The following is a 20822-nucleotide window of genomic DNA, read 5'->3' on the forward strand; positions in this document are numbered from 1 at the left end:
GTGTTATATTATTCAGAACAATGGCCTACAACATGCTGTCTCATAATCAATCTGAACTTCATCATCAATGTGTTAACCGCCTAAAATATTTATCCAGTATTCTAAAACATTTCAATGTTCAGACTTGAACAAGGATGTGATAATCATGTCAATAAATCAAGAAGTAATTTGTAACTTGACTTTCATTTACCAATCAACCAAAGCAGATTCTGGCTCCCAATTCCCACATATTCCCACACATCTGTATTTTCCTTTATATGTGCTATACTGACTTGTTTGCAAACTTTTCTCCAGGTTCTGAAGAAGGAAACACATGCACTTCAGCTGTCAACAACCACCCCTCTTCAGCAGCCAAAGTGCTGGACAAGGGGGTCACTCTGGAGGACAGCTTCGAGGGTTACGCAGCTGAGCTTCGCCAGTGCCAGAACAAAATGAAAAATGGCATTTACCCCTCCACAGAAGCGCCCCGTCCCCTCAGCGGGGTGCTGGAAGTCAACGAGAGTGACACAGTGCAATACAAAGCAACGTTTGTCTGAAGGAAGCTGCTTGCTGGGCATTTTCAAAGACTGATATGGAGCCAAATTGTGTATGTGGAAAATATTGTGTATGTTAATAATGTAACCTAAGATTGAAAGGGTTATTTGTTTAAATGTAACTTTAGATCGTTCTTTATTTAATGATAAAAAGAAAAACTCTGTTCAGTGTTAGATTGGGATCATAGTGCACATCAGAATACCAGTGTAACAAGCTGGGAAGTTGTAGTGGGAGGTAAAAGTTAAATGATTTCTGTAGTTATAGTAGAATCTAGTCCATCAAGTCACATTAATTCCTTTTACATGGAAGGTTTTTTTTTTAAGGCTGTCTTGTACTATAATTTTGGAAAAATAAACACATCTAGTCTTATGTTAAAAACATTAAGTTTTAAAAGACACAAATGAATCAGTTATTATTAAAAATTCATTTAATTGTATTTTTTTTTTGTCATCTGTTTTGTTCTAAGTGTAGGGCTCTGTGTTTATACTGTGACTATTTTTTACTATTTTTTGTCATTGAGGTACATTTATACTTTAAAGGGGAACCTTTAGGAGAAAGAGCAAGAGCATGGCAAATTACATATATACATATTTGCTGAAAAGTTCACATCAAAGAACAACTGAAAATTGGGAAAAGAGCCAACAACAGAGTAAAACGAAGCAAACCAATAGCAAGTGAGATGTGGTTGTACAACCCGAATTCCGGAAAAGTTGGGACGTTTTTTAAATTTTAATAAAATGAAAACTAAAGGAATTTCAAATCACATGAGCCAATATTTTATTCACAATAGAACATAGATAACGTAGCAAATGTTTAAACTGAGATATTTTACACTTTTATCCACTTAATTAGCTCATTTAAAATTTAATGCCTGCTACAGGTCTCAAAAAAGTTGGCACGGGGGCAACAAATGGCTAAAAAAGCAAGCCGTTTTGAAAAGATTCAGCTGGGAGAACATCTAGTGATTAATTAAGTTAATTGATATCAGGTCTGTAACATGATTAGCTATAAAAGCTTTGTCTTAGAGAAGCAGAGTCTCTCAGAAGTAAAGATGGGCAGAGGCTCTCCAATCTGTGAAAGACTGTGTAAAAAAATTGTGGAAAACTTTAAAAACAATGTTCCTCAACGTCAAATTGCAAAGGCTTTGCAAATCTCATCATCTACAGTGCATAACATCATCAAAAGATTCAGAGAAACTGGAGAAATCTCTGTGCGTAAGGGACAAGGCCGGAGACCTTTATTGGATGCCCGTGGTCTTCGGGCTCTCAGACGACACTGCATCACTCATCGGCATGATTGTGTCAATGACATTACTAAATGGGCCCAGGAATACTTTCAGAAACCACTGTCGGTAAACACAATCCGCCGTGCCATCAGCAGATGCCAACTAAAGCTCTATCATGCAAAAAGGAAGCCATATGTGAACATGGTCCAGAAGCGCCGTCGTGTCCTGTGGGCCAAGGCTCATTTAAAATGGACTATTTCAAAGTGGAATAGTGTTTTATGGTCAGACGAGTCCAAATTTGACATTCTTGTTGGAAATCACGGACGCCGTGTCCTCCGGGCTAAAGAGGAGGGAGACCTTCCAGCATGTTATCAGCGTTCAGTTCAAAAGCCAGCATCTCTGATGGTATGGGGGTGCATAAGTGCATACGGTATGGGCAGCTTGCATGTTTTGGAAGGCTCTGTGAATGCTGAAAGGTATATAAAGGTTTTAGAGCAACATATGCTTCCCTCCAAACAACGTCTATTTCAGGGAAGGCCTTGTTTATTTCAGCAGGACAATGCAAAACCACATACTGCAGCTATAACAACAGCATGGCTTCGTCGTAGAAGAGTCCGGGTGCTAACCTGGCCTGCCTGCAGTCCAGATCTTTCACCTATAGAGAACATTTGGCGCATCATTAAACGAAAAATACGTCAAAGACGACCACGAACTCTTCAGCAGCTGGAAATCTATATAAGGCAAGAATGGGACCAAATTCCAACAGCAAAACTCCAGCAACTCATAGCCTCAATGCCCAGACGTCTTCAAACTGTTTTGAAAAGAAAAGGAGATGCTACACCATGGTAAACATGCCCCGTCCCAACTATTTTGAGACCTGTAGCAGAAATCAAAATTGAAATGAGCTCATTTTGTGCATAAAATTGTAAACTTTCTCAGTTTAAACATTTGCTATGTTATCTATGTTCTATTGTGAATAAAATATTGGCTCATGTGATTTGAAAGTCTTTTAGTTTTCATTTTATTAAAATTTAAAAAACGTCCCAACTTTTCCGGAATTCGGGTTGTACAATGAGTCTTAAACACGTTTAAAGAGTGACATCTAGTGCCCATTATACAAGACAGAATTTCTCCTGCTTGAAAAAAATCTTCTTTTCCTTTCCTACCTGCTTAAACAGACCTTTCTTATTTTCTATAGGCTACTAGCTTTGATAAACTATGTTGTGTCGGTCAAACTATTTTTAAGAGCACAGCTAGCAGTCTTTAAAGACAAATATATGAAGGTGTATGATAAATTGTGTAGTTTATAGACTATTTAGTATAAAGTATTCAAAGTCAAAAATCTGGAATCTGAGGGTGAAAAAAAAATATATATATATATAATATATATAGAGAAAATCACTATTAAAGTTGCCCAAATAAAGTTCTTTGCAGTGCATATGACTAATCAATAATTAAGTTTTGATATATTTATGGTAGGGAATTTATGTATCGTTGGCTATTGCTACAAATATACCCGTGCTACTTATGACTGCTTCATCTATCTATCTATCTATCTATCTATCTATCTATCTATCTATCTATCTATCTATCTATCTATCTATCTATCTATCTATCTATCTATCTATCTATCTATCTATCTATCTATCTATCTATCTATCTATCTATCTATCTGTCTGTCTGTCTGTCTATCTGTCTAGCTATCTGTCTGTCTGTCTGTCTGTCTGTCTGTCTGTCGCAGCTACAGGATGGTTCTGTAGGGGGCGCTGTTTATTTTTTGTCAACTTCCGAAGTGAGAGGAAGTTCTTCAGGTGTTCGGTGGTGTCTGCTGTATCCTCAGTGTCCATCGCTTTCAAAACACTGTCCCATCTGCGCCGAGTGCCTGTGCTCTTCAGCATGAACCGAAAGAGAAACCACTGCTACGTGGAAACAGGGCCGTCCCAGGCCGCCTTTATGGACAACACGGGGTCCTTCAGCCGAGACGAAGAGGATTTCTCCGAGCTCGAGCCCGACGAGCAGCTGGTGTGCTCGGTGACCGAGATCACGGAGCACCTGGGCAGGAACATCACGGTGGTGCTGGATTCCGCGCTGTCCGAGATACGCAAGCTGGTCAGCGTCCGGATCAGAGTCCTGAAGATGGAGCTCCGCGAGAAAACCGACGAGATCGAGCTGCTCAAAGCCAAGCTGGAGTCCACGGAGAAGGACGGGAGGGGGTCTAACTCCAGCAGCCTGGACTTCAGGAAAGCAGAGCATCAACCGGGCCAGAAACACGGCGCCGACCCGAAGAAAACCAAACCCGGGACACCCGTGGTGAAGAAGGAGAACATCAACGCGATCTGCGACTACCTGATGAAGGATAAGAACCAGCGCGGTGCTGCTGAAGTGGAGAGCGACCACAGCAACCAGGCCTTTGGGTCCGAGTCGCAGCCGCACGCGTCTCTGAGCCTGTGGACGGACAGCGGAGCCACCGACGCGGACACGGACATCTTCAGCATGCTGCCGTCCGCCAGCAAGCGCATGTACGACTATGAGTGGATTTCAGGAGTCGAGCTCAGCTCTGCTGAGTTTAAAGGTACTGCTTAATCGTATAACAGTGTTGTAGACACGAACTGTAATATTCATTGCATTTGTTTGCATGTATTACATAATGCATATTGTGTATTAGACGAATATAGCTGTTTAAAGCATGCATGCACTGTAGCATGTATAGTATGCATGCCATGCATTGCAATCTGTATATAGATGCATATTTTATTCATGTATCGTGGTATACGTTTTCTTATTAGTATGTGTCTAGTTGATTATAGAATGCATGCACTGTGTATTATATGTTTGCATATATTGTATAGTCTGCATGTGTTGTATATAGATGAATGCAGTTGTGTAAAATATACATGTGTATAGTTTAAATGCTTTCTTTGTAGTATATATGTAGTTGCATATAGTATGCAGGTGATATGCATGCATTACATGCGTGTTTGTAGTATGCATTAATTAACGTATGCATACATTTAATACATTACATGCATTATAAAATATATAGATGCATATACTTTTCTAAAAATGATGCACTCAGTGCAGTATGTGTTTATATAGCTGCATATAGCATTAATGTATCCTGGTATACATTTTCTTTTTAGTATGTGTCTAGTTGATTATAGTATGCATGTGGTTGCATATAATATGCATGCACTTTGTCTTATATGTTTGCATATCATGTACAGTCTGCATGTGTTGTATATAGATAAATGCAGTTGTGTAAAATATGCATGTGTATAGATTGAATACTTTGTAGTTTATATGAAGTTGCATATAGTATGCATTTGATATGCAAGCATATAAAGGATGCACTCATTGCAGTATGTATATAGATGCATATATAGCATTAATGTATTGTGTACATATTTACATAGAGCATACAATCTTAATATATTTTTAATTGCATATTTTTTGTTCATATTTGCCCATGGGATGCATGTATTGTGGTATTCATGCACACATGTTTTATGTTGCTGTTGTTGCTGCAATACGTTATGTAATTTTCACATTTCACAAGTGCTTGTCAGATTTAAGCACACTATTTTTTTTTTTTTGCCTCGTTTCATTTATACATTTAATTCATGGTTATAATGGCTGCTGCTAAAAAATCTTAAAAAAAAAAAAAAAATTCTGATTAACCCAGTTGCATTTATCCATGTTCTCCTCTGTTTCTTTAGGTGATACTGAAACAAAATGTGAAGATGTTCCAACTGTGGATGACGAGGATGAAACCGAAGACTCTGAAGGAGGAAGAGGAAGTCTGAGGTCAGTGTCTGACCATTTCCCTCTGGACACTCAGGGCTCCCCGCGGGAAGACAGGAGCAGCCCGGTGGAGGACAGTATGGACAGAATGGAGCCAGGTTTGTGTTTTTAAAGAAAGAGAATGTTTCGGTTACAATGCGAAATCTGCGTGAATGCAGCTGGGAAGCATTATGTGTTGTGCACCTCTGACACCACACCACTATTTAAATTTTTTTCTATTTAAATATATATTAAAATGTAATTTATTCCTGTGATGGCAAGGCTGAATTTCCAGCATCATTACTTCAGTCTCCAGTGACACATGATCCTTCAGAAATCATTCTAATATGCTGACTTGCTTAGAAAACATACTACATATTTTTCATAATTCTTTGATGAAAATAAAGTCAAATAGAGCAGCATTTATTTGAAATAGTAATTTATCACTTGAATGCTTCCTGGCTAAATAAATAAACAATTATCCCTAAACATTTAAACTAGCATGTTGGACAGTCATAATGCATTGTATAAAAATATGAATGCAATGAACTTTTATCTTTTGTCTTCTTTTTCACATAAACTATTTTTTTGATGTGATTTGGAAATATGAGTTGATTCACTGACTGTTCCCTTTTTCCAGGTCAGCAGTTCTCCTCTCACACCTTCATCTGCCCATTCTGTGGAACTCTTTGCCCTGACTCCTCTTTCCTGCAGGAGCACATCAAGCTCATGCATCACGGAGAGAGTACTCTGCAGTCGGCCCCGGGTGGTCCTTCCTCTCGTGGGGAGAGCAACTCGGGCGAGGCGGGCCGAGCTCTGGGAGGCACAGAAAGACCTGTTGGCCGGGGAGCACGGGAGAAGAAAGTGGAGGGTGGATATGAGTGTGGCGACTGCGGGCGTCATTTCAACTATATGGGCAACCTGCGGCAGCACCAGCGCATCCACACCGGTGAGAAGCCCTTTGTTTGCCCCGAGTGCGGAGAGCGTTTCCGGCACGCCGCGCGCCTCAAGAGCCACCGCCTCAGCCACAGCGGAGCCCAGAGCCCCTTCCCCTGCCCCCAGTGCGGAAAGGGCTTCCCAGTGCTGTCCGGACTGAAACGGCACCAGCGTGTGCACACGGGAGAGAGTCCCTACCCTTGTCCCCAGTGCGGACGCAGATTTAAAGAGCTGGGCAACTTATACACACACATGCGCATTCACAGCGGCGCTACGCCCTACTCTTGCTACCAGTGTGGGCGGAGCTTCAGGCATCTGGGCACATATAAGAGTCATCGCTGTATGCCGGCTACCCAGTTAGCCAGTGGCCACAGTCCGGCATGGGTGCAGGAAGACAAGGTGCAAACTGGGTAACACCCGCGAGACACGTGTGTACAAAAAGTGGTATGTTACTTTCTCGACTGCTGGTTCGGGATCCATTTCAAGTCCGAGAAAGGAGCTCGGCCGAAGAGAGATTTGAGAGAGAGGTCGTTATGACTAAAAAACAACATCAGGTTTCATCGTAAATATAAAGCTGTGTATGAATATGGACATCTTTCTCATTCAAGTTAGTTAACGACATCTTTAACTGTAACTTGCTGCTTGTTAAATGTTCGTTTTTTAAAACATTTTGCAATCATTTCTTCCAGCGTCAAACATAGAAGGTGTTTGAGTGTCCATAAGACTGCACTAAATATCATTTGATGTGTTTTAATTGTTCTTTTTTTTATTTTTTATTCAGACTTTTTTGTAAAAAGTGTTTCTGACTCTGTTTAGAAGCAGATAGCCGGGCCCCAGGGCCAGATTAACAGTGAAATATGCCTTATAAAAACTAATTCAACAATAGCGAGTCTTGTAAGTTAAATAATTATACATTAATCATGATTCAACATGACATTCCCTCTTCCCTCTGTAATGTGTCAAATATGCAAATCAAACTGACTTCAAAAACTTGACATAACATTGATTTGATGTAACGTGAACGTCAAACATATAATGGCATCATATACATTAAAGCAATGTCAGTGTGGGATTAATTTACTGTTTTTACCCAATTACCAATGAAAGAAACTGCCATCCAAACTGAGTTTAAAATGATGTTACAGCATCTTGATCAGGTCTTGACTAATATTTGATGTCAAATTGATATCAATGTGCCAGCTGGGATGGTACTTCAAAGAATACCTTGGTATGCGTCCAAATCCAATCATTAGTGTCCAATAATCAAGTCTGATCATAAATGCCTGTGAAAATGTATAAGATAAAACAAGGAATATTATTTGATATATTTGCAAGTTACATTCTAATCGATAAGTGTTATTAGGGTTGCCCAGCATACAACTAATGTAAACCATTTTTTATATAATTGAAAGATGCTTCAAAATCATGATACAGAAATGATTCAACTGCACTGCAATGTTACATTTCATCCTTGTAGTATAGTTTTGAGCGTGAGTGCTGCCATCGTGTGGAGGACTTATGTCACTGCACCACCGGGACAGTCAGCGTATGTGTGTGTTTTCAGTTTGTTTATGTGATCGCACTATTAACACCTTATTTATTTATATCAGTGAATTTGTTTATATATGTCTGCCTGTATTTTAACATCTTATAAGTTTGGAAAAATATACCCGAATGGGGGGTAAAAATGGATTTAGAAAAGATGTGTCATTCAGAAATGAAGTTAATTAAGTGTTTGAAATACAAGCAATCCATCAGATTTATTTTAAGACTTTCTCATAGCAGTGATCTCGAAATAGCTTGAATATTACCGATTAAATAAAAAAAAAGGTACAATTTGTCAAGTCTCGGTAATAACTTGGAATGATCTGTACAAGGCGAACTGTACTGAAAAAAACTGAACTGTAACTAATAAATACTCTTAGGATATGATTCAAGTTGTTTATGTATTTGTAAGTAAGGGGTTGTTGACATCATGACATGCTACTGCAGCACATTAAATATAACACTTGTGTTCGAAAGGATGTGCTTGTTTTTTAACCTGCTTCGAAATGGCTATGGACCCAAACAGCTGTGGCATGCTCTTGACAGGTTGATTGCTGGACATTTCTCCTGTAAATGTCTCTCAGATATTCATGGGAAAACGTCGTTGTGAGATTTAAAAGAGGGGAATGTATATGTCAGGAGAGACTGCGAGAAAGAACAACATCCAGCCACAGGAACTATTTTTCTCTATTAGAGGGTGACAAGTCTCCGTCAGTAATCACGACGCCTTAATAACACACTGCCAGCTGAACTTGTCACTTCTCCAGGAGATTGCAGGGCTGTGTGTGACTGCAAGACTTTTCCAGGAAAACACTTTGAGGAAAAGCAACACATTCTCACATGGAGATAGCAAAAGTTGGCAACACAAAATAAATTTTTGATTATAGATGAATTTTGAGATTTATTTAATTTATTTAAGAGTATACATATCAAAGGTATACCTGTATACTGTAGTTTTTCATAAATTGGTCCTAATATTCTTCACAAATTGACAAATACAGTTTACTTTAACCCAACTTGATTTTCTTTGTTGAACACACTAAAAATCAATAGCGTAAAGATCAGAAAAATAAAGAAAAGTGAATTCATAATAATATAAGTTCTTCAAAAGCCATTTGGAGTTGACTTACCTAAGGACAAATATATATATATATATATATATATACATATAAAAAAAAATATATAAATATCATAGTCAAATTTATATAAAATGTATGCATTAATTCGCGTATATAATATACAAATAAAGCTGAAAAGGGTTACAAAAGTTTGTTTTTCTAAACCATATAAATTTACATATATTTATTTAAAAAGCATTATGCATTGCTGTTACCTTTTTTGACTATACTTTCTCATTATGCACCTGTGATGATTTATAGAACACCATTTTATTATTATTATTTTTTGTTTTGTTTTATGATTGCAAACAAAAAAGCAATTTTTAGAAATAATAATATATTTTTCAGATCATAAGTAACAAATTCAAGTGTGTCCAAACTTAGTTGTATGAGATTGCTATAAAAAGAATGCTACCATTCATTCTGAAGACTCATTAAATATTTGCAATGAAACTGCCAGTATGTTTTCATTATTTGAGGCAATAAACACTTCCTGGCCACTAGCGGCTTTGCAGACACAATGTAAACACCTGGGCTCTTGTTGTGGAGCTGCAGGCGATTTATGAAGAGGGTCTAATTTTATCCATCACATAAGACCACATGTGTGGGGTGTTCGCTGCAGACACAATGGGTGAGCAGCCAAGTTCATTAATGAATGCTAAACAAAACCTCACTTACCTGCTGCCGCTTTCCATCACTGAGTCTGTGAGGGCTGGAATGGGAACAGATACATAGAGGGGGTTTTCACACTGAGTAACTCCAGGTTATCATCTTTTAAACCAAATTAAACCAAGGATGAAGCAACATTTCACACTTGTAATTTTGAAAGTGTGGACCTATACAGTTTCACAATGATACTGACTGTGTATCATGCCGCGTATTCATAAAACCATGTCTGCATTTGTGTTTGAAGAAACGACAAACAACAAGCGCTACTCTACAATGCATAAAACTCGCATTTGAATCATCAGTGGCAAATCCTTTAAATATAAAAAAATTATTTATAGGCTGTGAGTCAGAAGCGCCAGACTGTCCTTTGCAACTTTGGAACTGCCCCACTTTACAGAAACAGCCTTTGAGCACAGACTCTTCAGGTTCAGGAAACAGTCCTCCATAAAATGTGCTGCACACATCTGAATATTTGGGTTGAACTGTTCTGGAACTAAACCACTGATTTCTAGTTGTGTCCTCCTTTGGAAGACCAAATAAAGTAGTTTCACGGCAGCAATGAATAAGACAAAAAGAAATATTACTTATTGGACCAAAAAATAATAGTAGCCTACACAGAATCTCTTGGATTAAAATTTGCAAGACGGATATACTGTTACTTTCACTTCAGTCAAAAATCTGTGTGTTATATTAGCGGAGATTTGTCTTTTGAAAATCATATTTCCCATGTTACAAAAACAGCATTCTTCCATCTTCTAAACATTTCCAAGCTATGAAACATGTTATCTGTTTCTGATGCAGAAAAGCTAGTTCATGCATTCATGACCTCTAGACTGGACTATTGTAATGCACTTCTAGTTGGTTCTCCTGTATCTTCAATAAACAAGCTACAGGTAGTCCAAAATGCAGCAGCTAGAGTCCTTACCAGGTCAAGAAAATATGATCATATTACCCTAATTCTACAGTCTCTGCACTGGCTACATATTAAGTTCTGTTTCAGCTACAAAATATTATTTACCTACAAGGCCCTTAATTGTTTAGCTCCTGCGTACCTAACTATTCTTCTACCACAAAACGCTGGACTTTTGGTAGTTTCTAGCAAAGTCCACTAAAGGTTGTAGAGCTTTTTTATATTTGGCTCCCAAACTATAAGCTATGGAATAGCCTTCCTGATAATGTTTCGGGGTTCTGACACACTCTCTATATTTAAATCTGGATTAAAGACACATCTCTTTTGCCAAGCATTCAAATAATGCATCTCATAATGTTGTAACCTTTATTTAACTAGGAAAGTCACATTGAGGTTAAAACCTCTTTTACAAGTGAGACCTAGTCAAGACAGGGTCAGATAGCAGGATTAAACAGATAACAAACCACAGACAAAACCAACATCATCAATAAATACAACAAAGAATACAGCAGCATAAACAATTTGGTATTACCTAATACCCTATATGATACTGATCACAGAAACAACATTAATAAAATCATATTAATAATAAATTTAAGTGGGAGTGGGATTATCAAAACATCTGCACTTAGCAATGACCAATTCTTTAATTCTATGTTTAAAATCACCTAAAGAGATGAGGGATTGTAGTTTAAGTTTATTCTGCACTTCATTCCAGGACCAGGGGCCATAATAGAACAGGCTTAGCATTCCAACCTCTGTTCTAATAGCCGGCACTTTCAACTGTAACCAGTTATTTGACTTGAGATTGTAGGAGCTTTGAAATGATAAAAATTTCCTATATGAATATTTTGGAAGTTTTCCTTAAATAACTTTGTAAATTAAAATATACCAATGTTCAAGCCTGCGCAAATGCAGAGATGACCACCAAACTGTAAAGTAAACAATGATGTGTCCTAAAACTAGAATTTGTGATGAATCTGAGAGCAGAGTGATAAAGGGGGTCAAGTTTGGACAAGGTGGACAGAGAGGCAAATCTGTAAATAGTATCCCCATAATCAATCTGTGACAGAAAAAGGCTAAGGAAAAGCCAAGGAAAAACAGGACTTTAGTCTATACAGAAATCCCAATGTGAATTTTAATTTCTTTGCAAGAAAATCAACATGATATTTAAAGTTTAGATTTTTATCCATCCAAAATCCCAGATATTTGTAATTATCTACAGACTGGATGCAAATTCCATCTAGTGACTTGATGGAGAAAGATGGTAGCTTTGTTCGCCCAGTTTGAAAAACCATAACTTTAGTTTTTATGCGGATTAAACAACAGCTTCAAATCTAGTTGGGCATGTTGCAGGGTATTGAAATCTGCCTGTAGATTTGAAAAAGCTAATTTAGCTGTGGGGGCACAGGAATACAGAATTGTATCATCTGCATAAAAGTGATATTTACAAAAGTTAAGATTATCACAAACATTATTAATATAAACTAGGAAAAGCAAGGGACCCAAAACAGAACCATGTGGAACACCCTTAGTTACAAGGACTGGGTTTGACAAATCATTGCCAAATTTGACCATTTGTAAACTATTGGTCAAATAGCTATGGAACCATTTGACCGCGTTACATCCATTGCCAGCTCTCAGCAGGGTATTAACCAATAATGGATGGTCCACAGTATCAAACGCCTTTGTGAGGTCTATGAACAGAAAAACACAGCTAAGTTTGCTGTCCATGGCCTCTTTGATGTCATCCATGACTTTTAAAGTGGCGGATATTGTACTGTGCCCCGACCGGAATCCGGACTGCATTTCATTTAAAATATTATGTGAGTGCAAATATGATTTAAGTTGGGTAGCAACTAAAGATTCCAATATTTTAGAAAGAACAGGAAGATTAGAGATGGGTCTAAAATTATTAATGTCAAATTGATCACCAGACTTGAATAGGGGAGTAATGTAAGCTTGCTTCCAGATAGCTGGGATCTGATTAAAACTTAATGACATATTAAAAATATGAGTAATAGGCTCAGCTATAACAGGTGCAGCCACCTTTAACAAAAAGGGATCCAGACCATCAGGTCCAGGCGCCATTTTAGGATCTATGGAATTTAATAATTTCACAACATCTTGAACTTGTAGGGCTTCAAAATCAAATGACAAATCAGAGATAGAAAATATACTAGGTGGCAAAAAATGTGTTGAAGCATCACTTGAAATTGATGGAAACTGCTGATCAAATAGATGACCTGCCTTCTCAAAGTGTGCATCAAAGGCATTTAAAATGTCACTTTTATCTGTGATGGTTACATTTCCAATGATCAATTTCTGGGGAAAGTCTGAAACTTTTTTGTTCTGCAATAATTTAATTGTTTTCCAGAATTAAGAAGAATTGTTAAAGTTATCAGTAGTTGCATTAAGATAATAATTTGATTTAGAGGCCCGAATAGCTAAGGTAAATTTATTTCTCAAAATTCTAAAACGTTGCCAATCAACATTACTGCTGGACCTTCTTGCAAGGGTCCACTGTTTATTTCTTAATTGAATTAACTGGGCTAGTTCTTGAGAAAACCAAGGATTGTCCCTATTCTATATTCTATGCTTTTTAAAAGGAGCGTGTTTATTGGCAATCAATAGAAACTGTTGCTGAAAAAAATCAACAGCTTCATCAACAGTAGGAATCAATGCAACATGATCCCAATTCAGTCTTGCCAAGTCAGATAAAAATGCCTGCTCTGAAAAATGTTTACAAAAAGCGCCTAATAATAATCTTGAACTGCAGTTATCTCTTTTGAATGCTCATTATTATTCTTTAGCTTGGGTTAAACAAATGTTTTTTTATTTTTGTTTGGAACAGCAGCTATGCTAATTATGTCTCTTATTTGTTTTTCTGCCATGGGATATAATCTAGGATTTACACAAGCTTCAGTCTGGATCCAGAACACCTGAGAAGAGATGATGCTGACCCTCAGAGGACTTCAGATGATGCTAACCCTGAAACAACATGCAGAACTACCAAATTTTGCTATAAGTTGAACTGCAACTTATAATAATTGCTGTTATACTATGGGGCCGCTGAATGCTTGAATCTGATTGGCTGACGAACGTTCTGAGGTGTGCAATTATTTTCAGGGAAACGCACGGCGAACGTAGTTCCAGGCAGCTCTCTTGACCGCATAGCAGTTCCATATCACTCCGCAAAGTTAACTGTAATAATGCTCACGCAGTTTGCACAAAAAGGTGTTGTCAGCGCTGCCCTGACGATTTTACAAGTTAGCCTATTTAGTGTAGCAACTTAAAGGCTACACATGACATTTTTCCCTAGCGAGGTAATAACACGCTGTTTAGAGACGCACAGAGGATCACACAAGCTCTCTCTCTCTCTCTCATTCTCTGTGTGTCTCTGTCTCTCTCGCTCTCTTTCAAATAACTTCATTAATAACGGCATCATCTGTTTGATTACGTCTTTAATAGATTTTTCCGTACATTTCTGCTTCATGTACATTAACTGACAGTCACCACTGATAAGCTACTATTAAATACATTGTAGAAACTATCGTGAAAAGCGCTATACAGAACTTGAATTGAATTGAAAGATCTGGACAGAGAAAGTAAGAACCTGAATATGTAACCTTGCTCATCTTTGAATGTTTGGATTTCTGACATATCATGTAACCTTGTTCAAAAGTGTACACACATTTAGACACCTAATTGTTGTAGTATAACCTTGCTGTTTGTACCTTTGAAAGGTTCTGATTTGTCTGAACCTAGGTGAAGAGATGTTTTGTGCACCTACATGCATTTCAACCTTTTTGCCTGAGTGCATGAATTACTGGACTGCTGTGCTTCCATTCAGTATTGAATTTTCACCTACACAACAAGCATTAATGACAGGACCAAGATCAATTTAAAGCGTGACTGCTCTATGCACTGATGTCGGTATGAATGCTTGCACATCAGCGCTCCCATGGTTCAGCTACATGGACATATTAAGCTAAAAATACACCATAACATCTACAGTATCCCTTTTTGCACTCAGTATATCTAAGGACATGTTCATGTCTGTTAAAAACCATAATTTTCTGCACCTGACTGCTGTTACACTCTATTAACAGATACTAAATCCTCAGGTGCATCTGCATGTCACATTGGCAGAAAAATCATTTAAGGCTGCTTCATAACTGTTGAATTCATCTGATAGAATCCACTGGAATTGTCGGGGTATGAATACAATAAACCAGACCATAAATGTTAGGCTTGCTTGATTTCACACACTGGGAATGAAGGCCTTTTCTTTATGCCATTTTCTGTACTAAGTGCCTTTGCATTGGGTCTTGTTATATAGTTTATAAATATATATATATATATATATATATATATATATATATATATATATATATATATATATATATATATATATATATATATATATATATATATATATATAGTGCAGATATGGTTTTATAAGAGACAATGGTCAAAAGTTCAGTTTAAGCTGTTATGCTATATTTCACAACAGACTATCGCTGTTGACCAATCAGAAGCAAGTATTGCAGAAAATAAAAAAGAGAATAGGTTTACTTTTACAAGATAATCATATTTCAGTATCTCTACTTTAATGTCAAATTCAATTTAATGTGTTATTTGCACAATGTGTTTCTTTGTAATTAAAAAGAGTGAAAATTGCTTCTACACTATGTTTTTGTTGTAGCATTTTTTCAATATATACATAAAGCAACACCAATAATGTCTCCAAGTTTTCTACAGACAAGCATGTTATTTGTTTCCTCTTGGCATTTCCAGTACTACATTATGGAATCATAAATGAATTGAGATTGTTTACTAAGTTAGATGATGAATATTGAAGTGTTTATTTGAAATTAGTAATAAAATCCAACCAACCAACTCTGTGCAATTATCTGCAAAAGACAGAATTGTTGTTCTGAAATGGCAATTCAATTATACACACTGCATTTATTCAACTGAAGGGAGTTGATGCATACAAACTAGAATAGATTTGGGAGGAAACAATAAGATTGGTTCCACTGGTTTCCCGTACAAATCTAATCTTTAAAGGCAAAATTAAGACATGAAATGTCATCTATAAAAATCTGCTCTTTTTTACAAAATATGCCTGAGATAGTATTTTTACCATTCTACATCGCATGTAATGCAGCTTTGGTTAATAGATAGCAGAAGTAGACAGAATCATTAATACTTGGTATTTTCATGCATTTCTGGGAAGTCTGAAAGGTTACCGCTGAGCATAATCTAATGTATTTGCTTTTAATATTTCAGTAAGCCCAAAACCTCATTGTGTTCTTTGAGAACAGCTCTGATAATGCCATAAGCCTTAAGACTAGACATTAACCTAAGAAAAAATGTGCTAAGACTCATTTTATGAATTAATGATGAATTGTATCTATTTATTAAAAAAAAAACATAACTTAATTAGCTATTACAATACGCCTCATTAAACCTGTACCTGATATTAGCTATTCATTTTAATGAAATATCACATTGCTTGCCATCCTTTTAAAATTATCTAAAAGGTTTGAGTAGATGAAATGTCTTACATAATTTTTCATCACTTCTCTGTAAATGCAGACCATTTATTGTCAGTAGGAAGTTAATTAGTTTTTTTCTGTCCCTACTTTTCATTTAAACACAAAATTATACAAGTGAAAGCATCAATGCTTTAAAAGAGATGTAACGTAAAGCTTGCAAAGTTCCCTTCTTGGAGGATCAGGCTTGTGCTTAAGTAAAACTGAATAAACTCCAAGTTTTAATTTTATTTAAATTCTGTTTAATCTTTTATATAAAAATTTTGTACTAAATGCAAATAAGTTACATTGAGATACACATTATTTTTTAGGTTATGATATATAAAATGATATTATGTTTCACTAAATATATTCCATGAAAACATCAATGCCACCATGACACCAAACGTATGCAGATGCAGCCTATGTGATGATCTTATGTCACATTTTTCCCACTTTTTTTATTGATTATCATGTTTGTTACTGTATAGTTAAAAAAATATGAGAATTAAGAAATTGGCACATAAGAATTTCGAATAATTTTTGTTTGTTTTCACTATCATACAACCATTTCTTTACCAATTTTTATGTTTGCTGCTGTAAGAGTGAACCTGCAAATGAAAAAAGAGAGAAAAAACAACTGGCACCCGAGACCAATGGCATCATTTTTGATAGAACAAATACACTTTCCCAAGTTCAATATCCAACTGTCCACAGCTGTCCACTTTCATTTTCTTGATCCATACTGTTACATCCTGTAGACAACCAAAAGAACACCTACGAAACAGTCATTTATTAAAGGATAGTTTGAGTTTTAACATGCCTAGGCACAATATGCTTCAGGTGAAGGCAGGCGATCAATAAATCAAACTGGAGAGGAATACACAGCATCCACGGCAGAAATATCTTCTGGGCTGAAGTCTGAGTGCATGAGGGCAAAGAAATGAGAGCTGTTTGTCCTGAAAATAGAATAAATGTGTATGTAATGAAACAGAAAGGTTAGAAGAATGATAGAGAGAGGGAGAGAGAGAACAGACAGAGAGAGACACAGACAGCTTAGAGAGACAGAGAGAGAGGGGGGGGGATTGAATAAAAAAAATGATATATATATATATAACATTATAAGGAGAACACCAGATTTCCTTCGAAAACAGTACACAATGCTTCTTGATTGTACCAAATCATTTCAAAAGTTGACATCTTTCAGTTATATAAAACTTTAAATCAATCAACACTCTTGATTTTACTAAAGTTAAAAAAGTCAACAACACTTTGTCAGGACCTTTACTCAATTCTGTTTTTCCTACTGATATAAATTGCAAATTTAGCTTCACCCAAAATAAAATTCAGTAAGTGAACCTCTTGTCATGTCTGTACTTAAAACTATACATAAAACTACTGTACTATAAAAAAATAAAAATATAAATATTTTACGGTCTCTGCACTGGCTATCTATTAAGTGCCGTATCAGTTACAAAATATTATTACTTACCTACAAGGCCCTTAATGGTTTAGCTCCTGCGTACCTAACTAGTCTTCTACCATGCTACAATCCATCACGCTCCCTAAGGTCAGCATTGAGATGTTTATCCAACCCAAAGCCCCTGTAGTTTTGCAGTAAAGTGAAGGCAACAGCTCTCCAACTAAAATCCGACGAACCATCAAAAAATTCTACTTTGTAAGTTGTAAGTGTATTAGTCCTTAATTGTCCTCCTTCATCCTTAGGCAGTTATAAAACACTCTGTTGCACCCAGTGCAAATTGTCCCAGAATAAATCACAAAGAATAGCTTGAACTTGAGCAAATGAATTGGAGGGTCCACACAGGCCAGCCTGTGTCATAAAGAGGATGCCACCAAATTGTTACCAACAAGAGTACGTTCCCATGTTTGCAATCAGCCATTTCCATTTTTCAAGGCAAACCTTTATTTTTTCAAGAACCCCTTCCCAGTTTTTCTGCTGGGTCATACCCTCACCTAAAAACTCTCCTAAATATTTATTACCTCCTTTTCTCCAAAACAACCCATCAGGAAGATTCGGTTTACCACCGGCCCACTGACTAACTAGTAATGTTTCACATTTTGTCTAGTTAATTCTGGCAAAAGACACAAACATAAATTCTTCAGTTAGTTTAAGCAAAACATTTTTTCTTTTTACCATTTTGCCCACTGATAACAACCATGACATCATCAGCATAAACTGACAGACGAATATTATTTTTACAATTAGGAAAAGAAAACCATGTATATTTATTTATATCTTAATTGATGCAACAAAGGTTCAATGGCTAAAGAGTATAACATTCCGGACAAGGAACACCCCTGTCTTATGCCCATATGAACCTGAAAGGGAGCACAAAAGCCACCATTTATCATCAGTACACTCTCAAATTCACTATAGAGCACTTTGACCATATCTATACATTTTTTGTCAAAAACCAAAAGCTGACCGATTTATCCACAAATATGTGTGTTCAACTCGATCAAAGCCCTTTTCCTGGTCAAGTGAGATCAGATCAAAATCCAAATTATACAAATTTGACTCTTCTAAAAATATCCCGAATTAAAGAGATGTTATCAAAAGCCCTATTCAGACGGGACTAGTTTTACAGGGGGTCGTTAGAGAAATCTGTGTTTCACTGTGTTTCTGTATTAGACAAGAATGGGACAACATTCCTATTCCTAAACTCGAGCTTTCTTGTTTCCTCAGTCCCCAGATGTTTGCATACTGTTATAAAAAGAAGAGGGGATGCTTTTTTGAGATGTGTTGATGCCATGAAATTTAAGATCAACTTATTTTCCCCTTAAAATGATACATTTTCTCAGTTTAAACATTTGATATGTCATCTATGTTGTATTCTGAATAAAATATTGAAATTTGAAACTTCCACATCATTGCATTCTGTTTTTATTCACAATTTGTACAGTGTCCCAACGTTTTTCAAAGCAGGTTTGTATATCTAACTATTTTTCTAATATTTTTGTATTATATCTGTTTTCTTTGCATTTTTTATACAATTAACAAAAGCAAAAAAAGTCCTCTAACACTAGCTTGCTTCTATTTTTTTTTCAATTCTATCTGTTTTCTTTTAATTTATTATATTATTTAAAATCCCTTGCTATGTTTACTGCATTAAGCTAACTGAGACTTGTTATAGCACTTGTATGTCATTGCTCTTTTGTTGATTTCGATTGCTTCCATTGTCCTCATTTGTAAGTTGCTTTGGATAAAAGCGTCTGCTAAATGAATAAATGTAAATGTAAATTGTCCACTGAATTATGTATTCACAGTAAAGCACCATCCATTTTATTCTACGTGTGCGAGTGTTATGAGTTCCATTCAAATTTAAGGTAGCCAGGCATATTTCACTCCGAAGTAAAAACAACAAAAATAAAAACAGACTTCGAAAAACCATCACACTGAGTAGGTTTACATGGACAACAATATTCCGATTTTAACATGATTAAGACAATACACTGATTAAGAATCTACCATGTAAACAGAAATTTTTGATTACCTTAATCCGACTAAAGTCATACTTGAAACTAAGCTTTAATTGAATTAAGCTGTGGAGTATTCCTATTTTAGTCAGATTATCGAAGTGCAGTATAGACATGTATACATATTAATCACACTATTATCATTGTGTAGGATACACACACGGCAGTGGTCAACTGTTTGATGGAAAACAAAAGAGCATGGATTCAACAATGCCTTCTGTTTGCACATACTGTATAGTATGACAAATAATTATCTGCACTTGGAAAATTAAAAATAAAACACCAAAAACTATATATGGTATCATAACGAAGACGAACTATAAGTTTATACATCAAATTCTGGTTTGGCCATCGGATGGCATTGTGTGGTGACATAATGACATTTGCCATTATAATTGATCTATGAACTATAAAAAACAGTAACATGAAAGGAATATTCTAAAAGCAACTCATGTAAACACCTTAATCGTTAGAAAAATAACCCTTTTGTTTTTCAAACATCATTGTTTCAAACTTTGCCTTAGTTTCTCACAATTTTCTTCAAATGGTACACTTCTTTATTAGTAAAGGAACCATCAGCAATTAGGCTTCTTGTCTTTTCAACAAACATCAGGGAAATAATCCCAAACATTAACATCTCTCTTATTTTTTTATCGCTCTGAGGAACAGCTTTATGTCATACACATCATAACTATGAGCAGAAAAATCGCTCTGGGAGAGTGCCACTCTAGGAGCAGAATCATTGTCACTTTCAGTATTGTGATCCTCAATAAGTTGTGTCATTTTTTAGGGGTGATTTTATTTCATGACACTTATCCTTCTTTGAGGCACTTTAAAAAAATTCTGACCTACGTACTTCCTCATCAAAACAATCCATCTCGCAAACACTCCGTGATACAGGTAAAATGGTGTTTTCTAAAGTACCACATACTTGTTTATCATCTTTGTTTCCTGAAAACTGCTTTCCATAAACTGAGTTCCCATTACCATTGTTAATAGTGGTCTGTCCCATTCCAGATGGGTCTTGAACCACCACAGTTGAGCTAATCTCAACCAGGCCGGCAGCA

The 20822-nt window shown here is 36.4% G+C and overlaps 3 protein-coding genes across 6 annotated transcripts in view; 2 read left to right on the plus strand and 1 right to left on the minus strand.

The window, feature by feature from the left end:
• The window catches only part of rgs12a (regulator of G protein signaling 12a), a 33668-nt gene extending 32698 nt beyond the window's left edge, over window positions 1-970 (plus strand). For all 4 annotated transcript variants that reach the window (XM_059526082.1, XM_059526090.1, XM_059526107.1 and 1 more), the window contains one exon: window positions 295-970. In XM_059526082.1, coding sequence (XP_059382065.1) covers window positions 295-536 — 242 coding nt within the window. In that variant the 3' untranslated portion in view covers window positions 537-970. The remainder of the gene's footprint in view (window positions 1-294) is intronic.
• Window positions 1-20822, minus strand: part of cd248a (CD248 molecule, endosialin a) — a 140158-nt gene that overhangs the window by 82532 nt on the left and 36804 nt on the right. The window lies entirely within an intron of this gene.
• znf16l (zinc finger protein 16 like) lies at window positions 3543-7190 on the plus strand. Its single transcript, XM_059526119.1, has 3 exons — window positions 3543-4331; window positions 5476-5658; window positions 6180-7190. The coding sequence occupies exons 1-3, from the start codon at window positions 3656-3658 to the stop codon at window positions 6887-6889; spliced, it is 1569 nt and encodes a 522-aa protein (XP_059382102.1). The 5' UTR covers window positions 3543-3655; the 3' UTR covers window positions 6890-7190.

The sequence above is a fragment of the Carassius carassius genome, chromosome 3 (genome assembly GCF_963082965.1).
Source record: "Carassius carassius chromosome 3, fCarCar2.1, whole genome shotgun sequence".
NCBI lineage: Eukaryota > Metazoa > Chordata > Actinopteri > Cypriniformes > Cyprinidae > Carassius > Carassius carassius.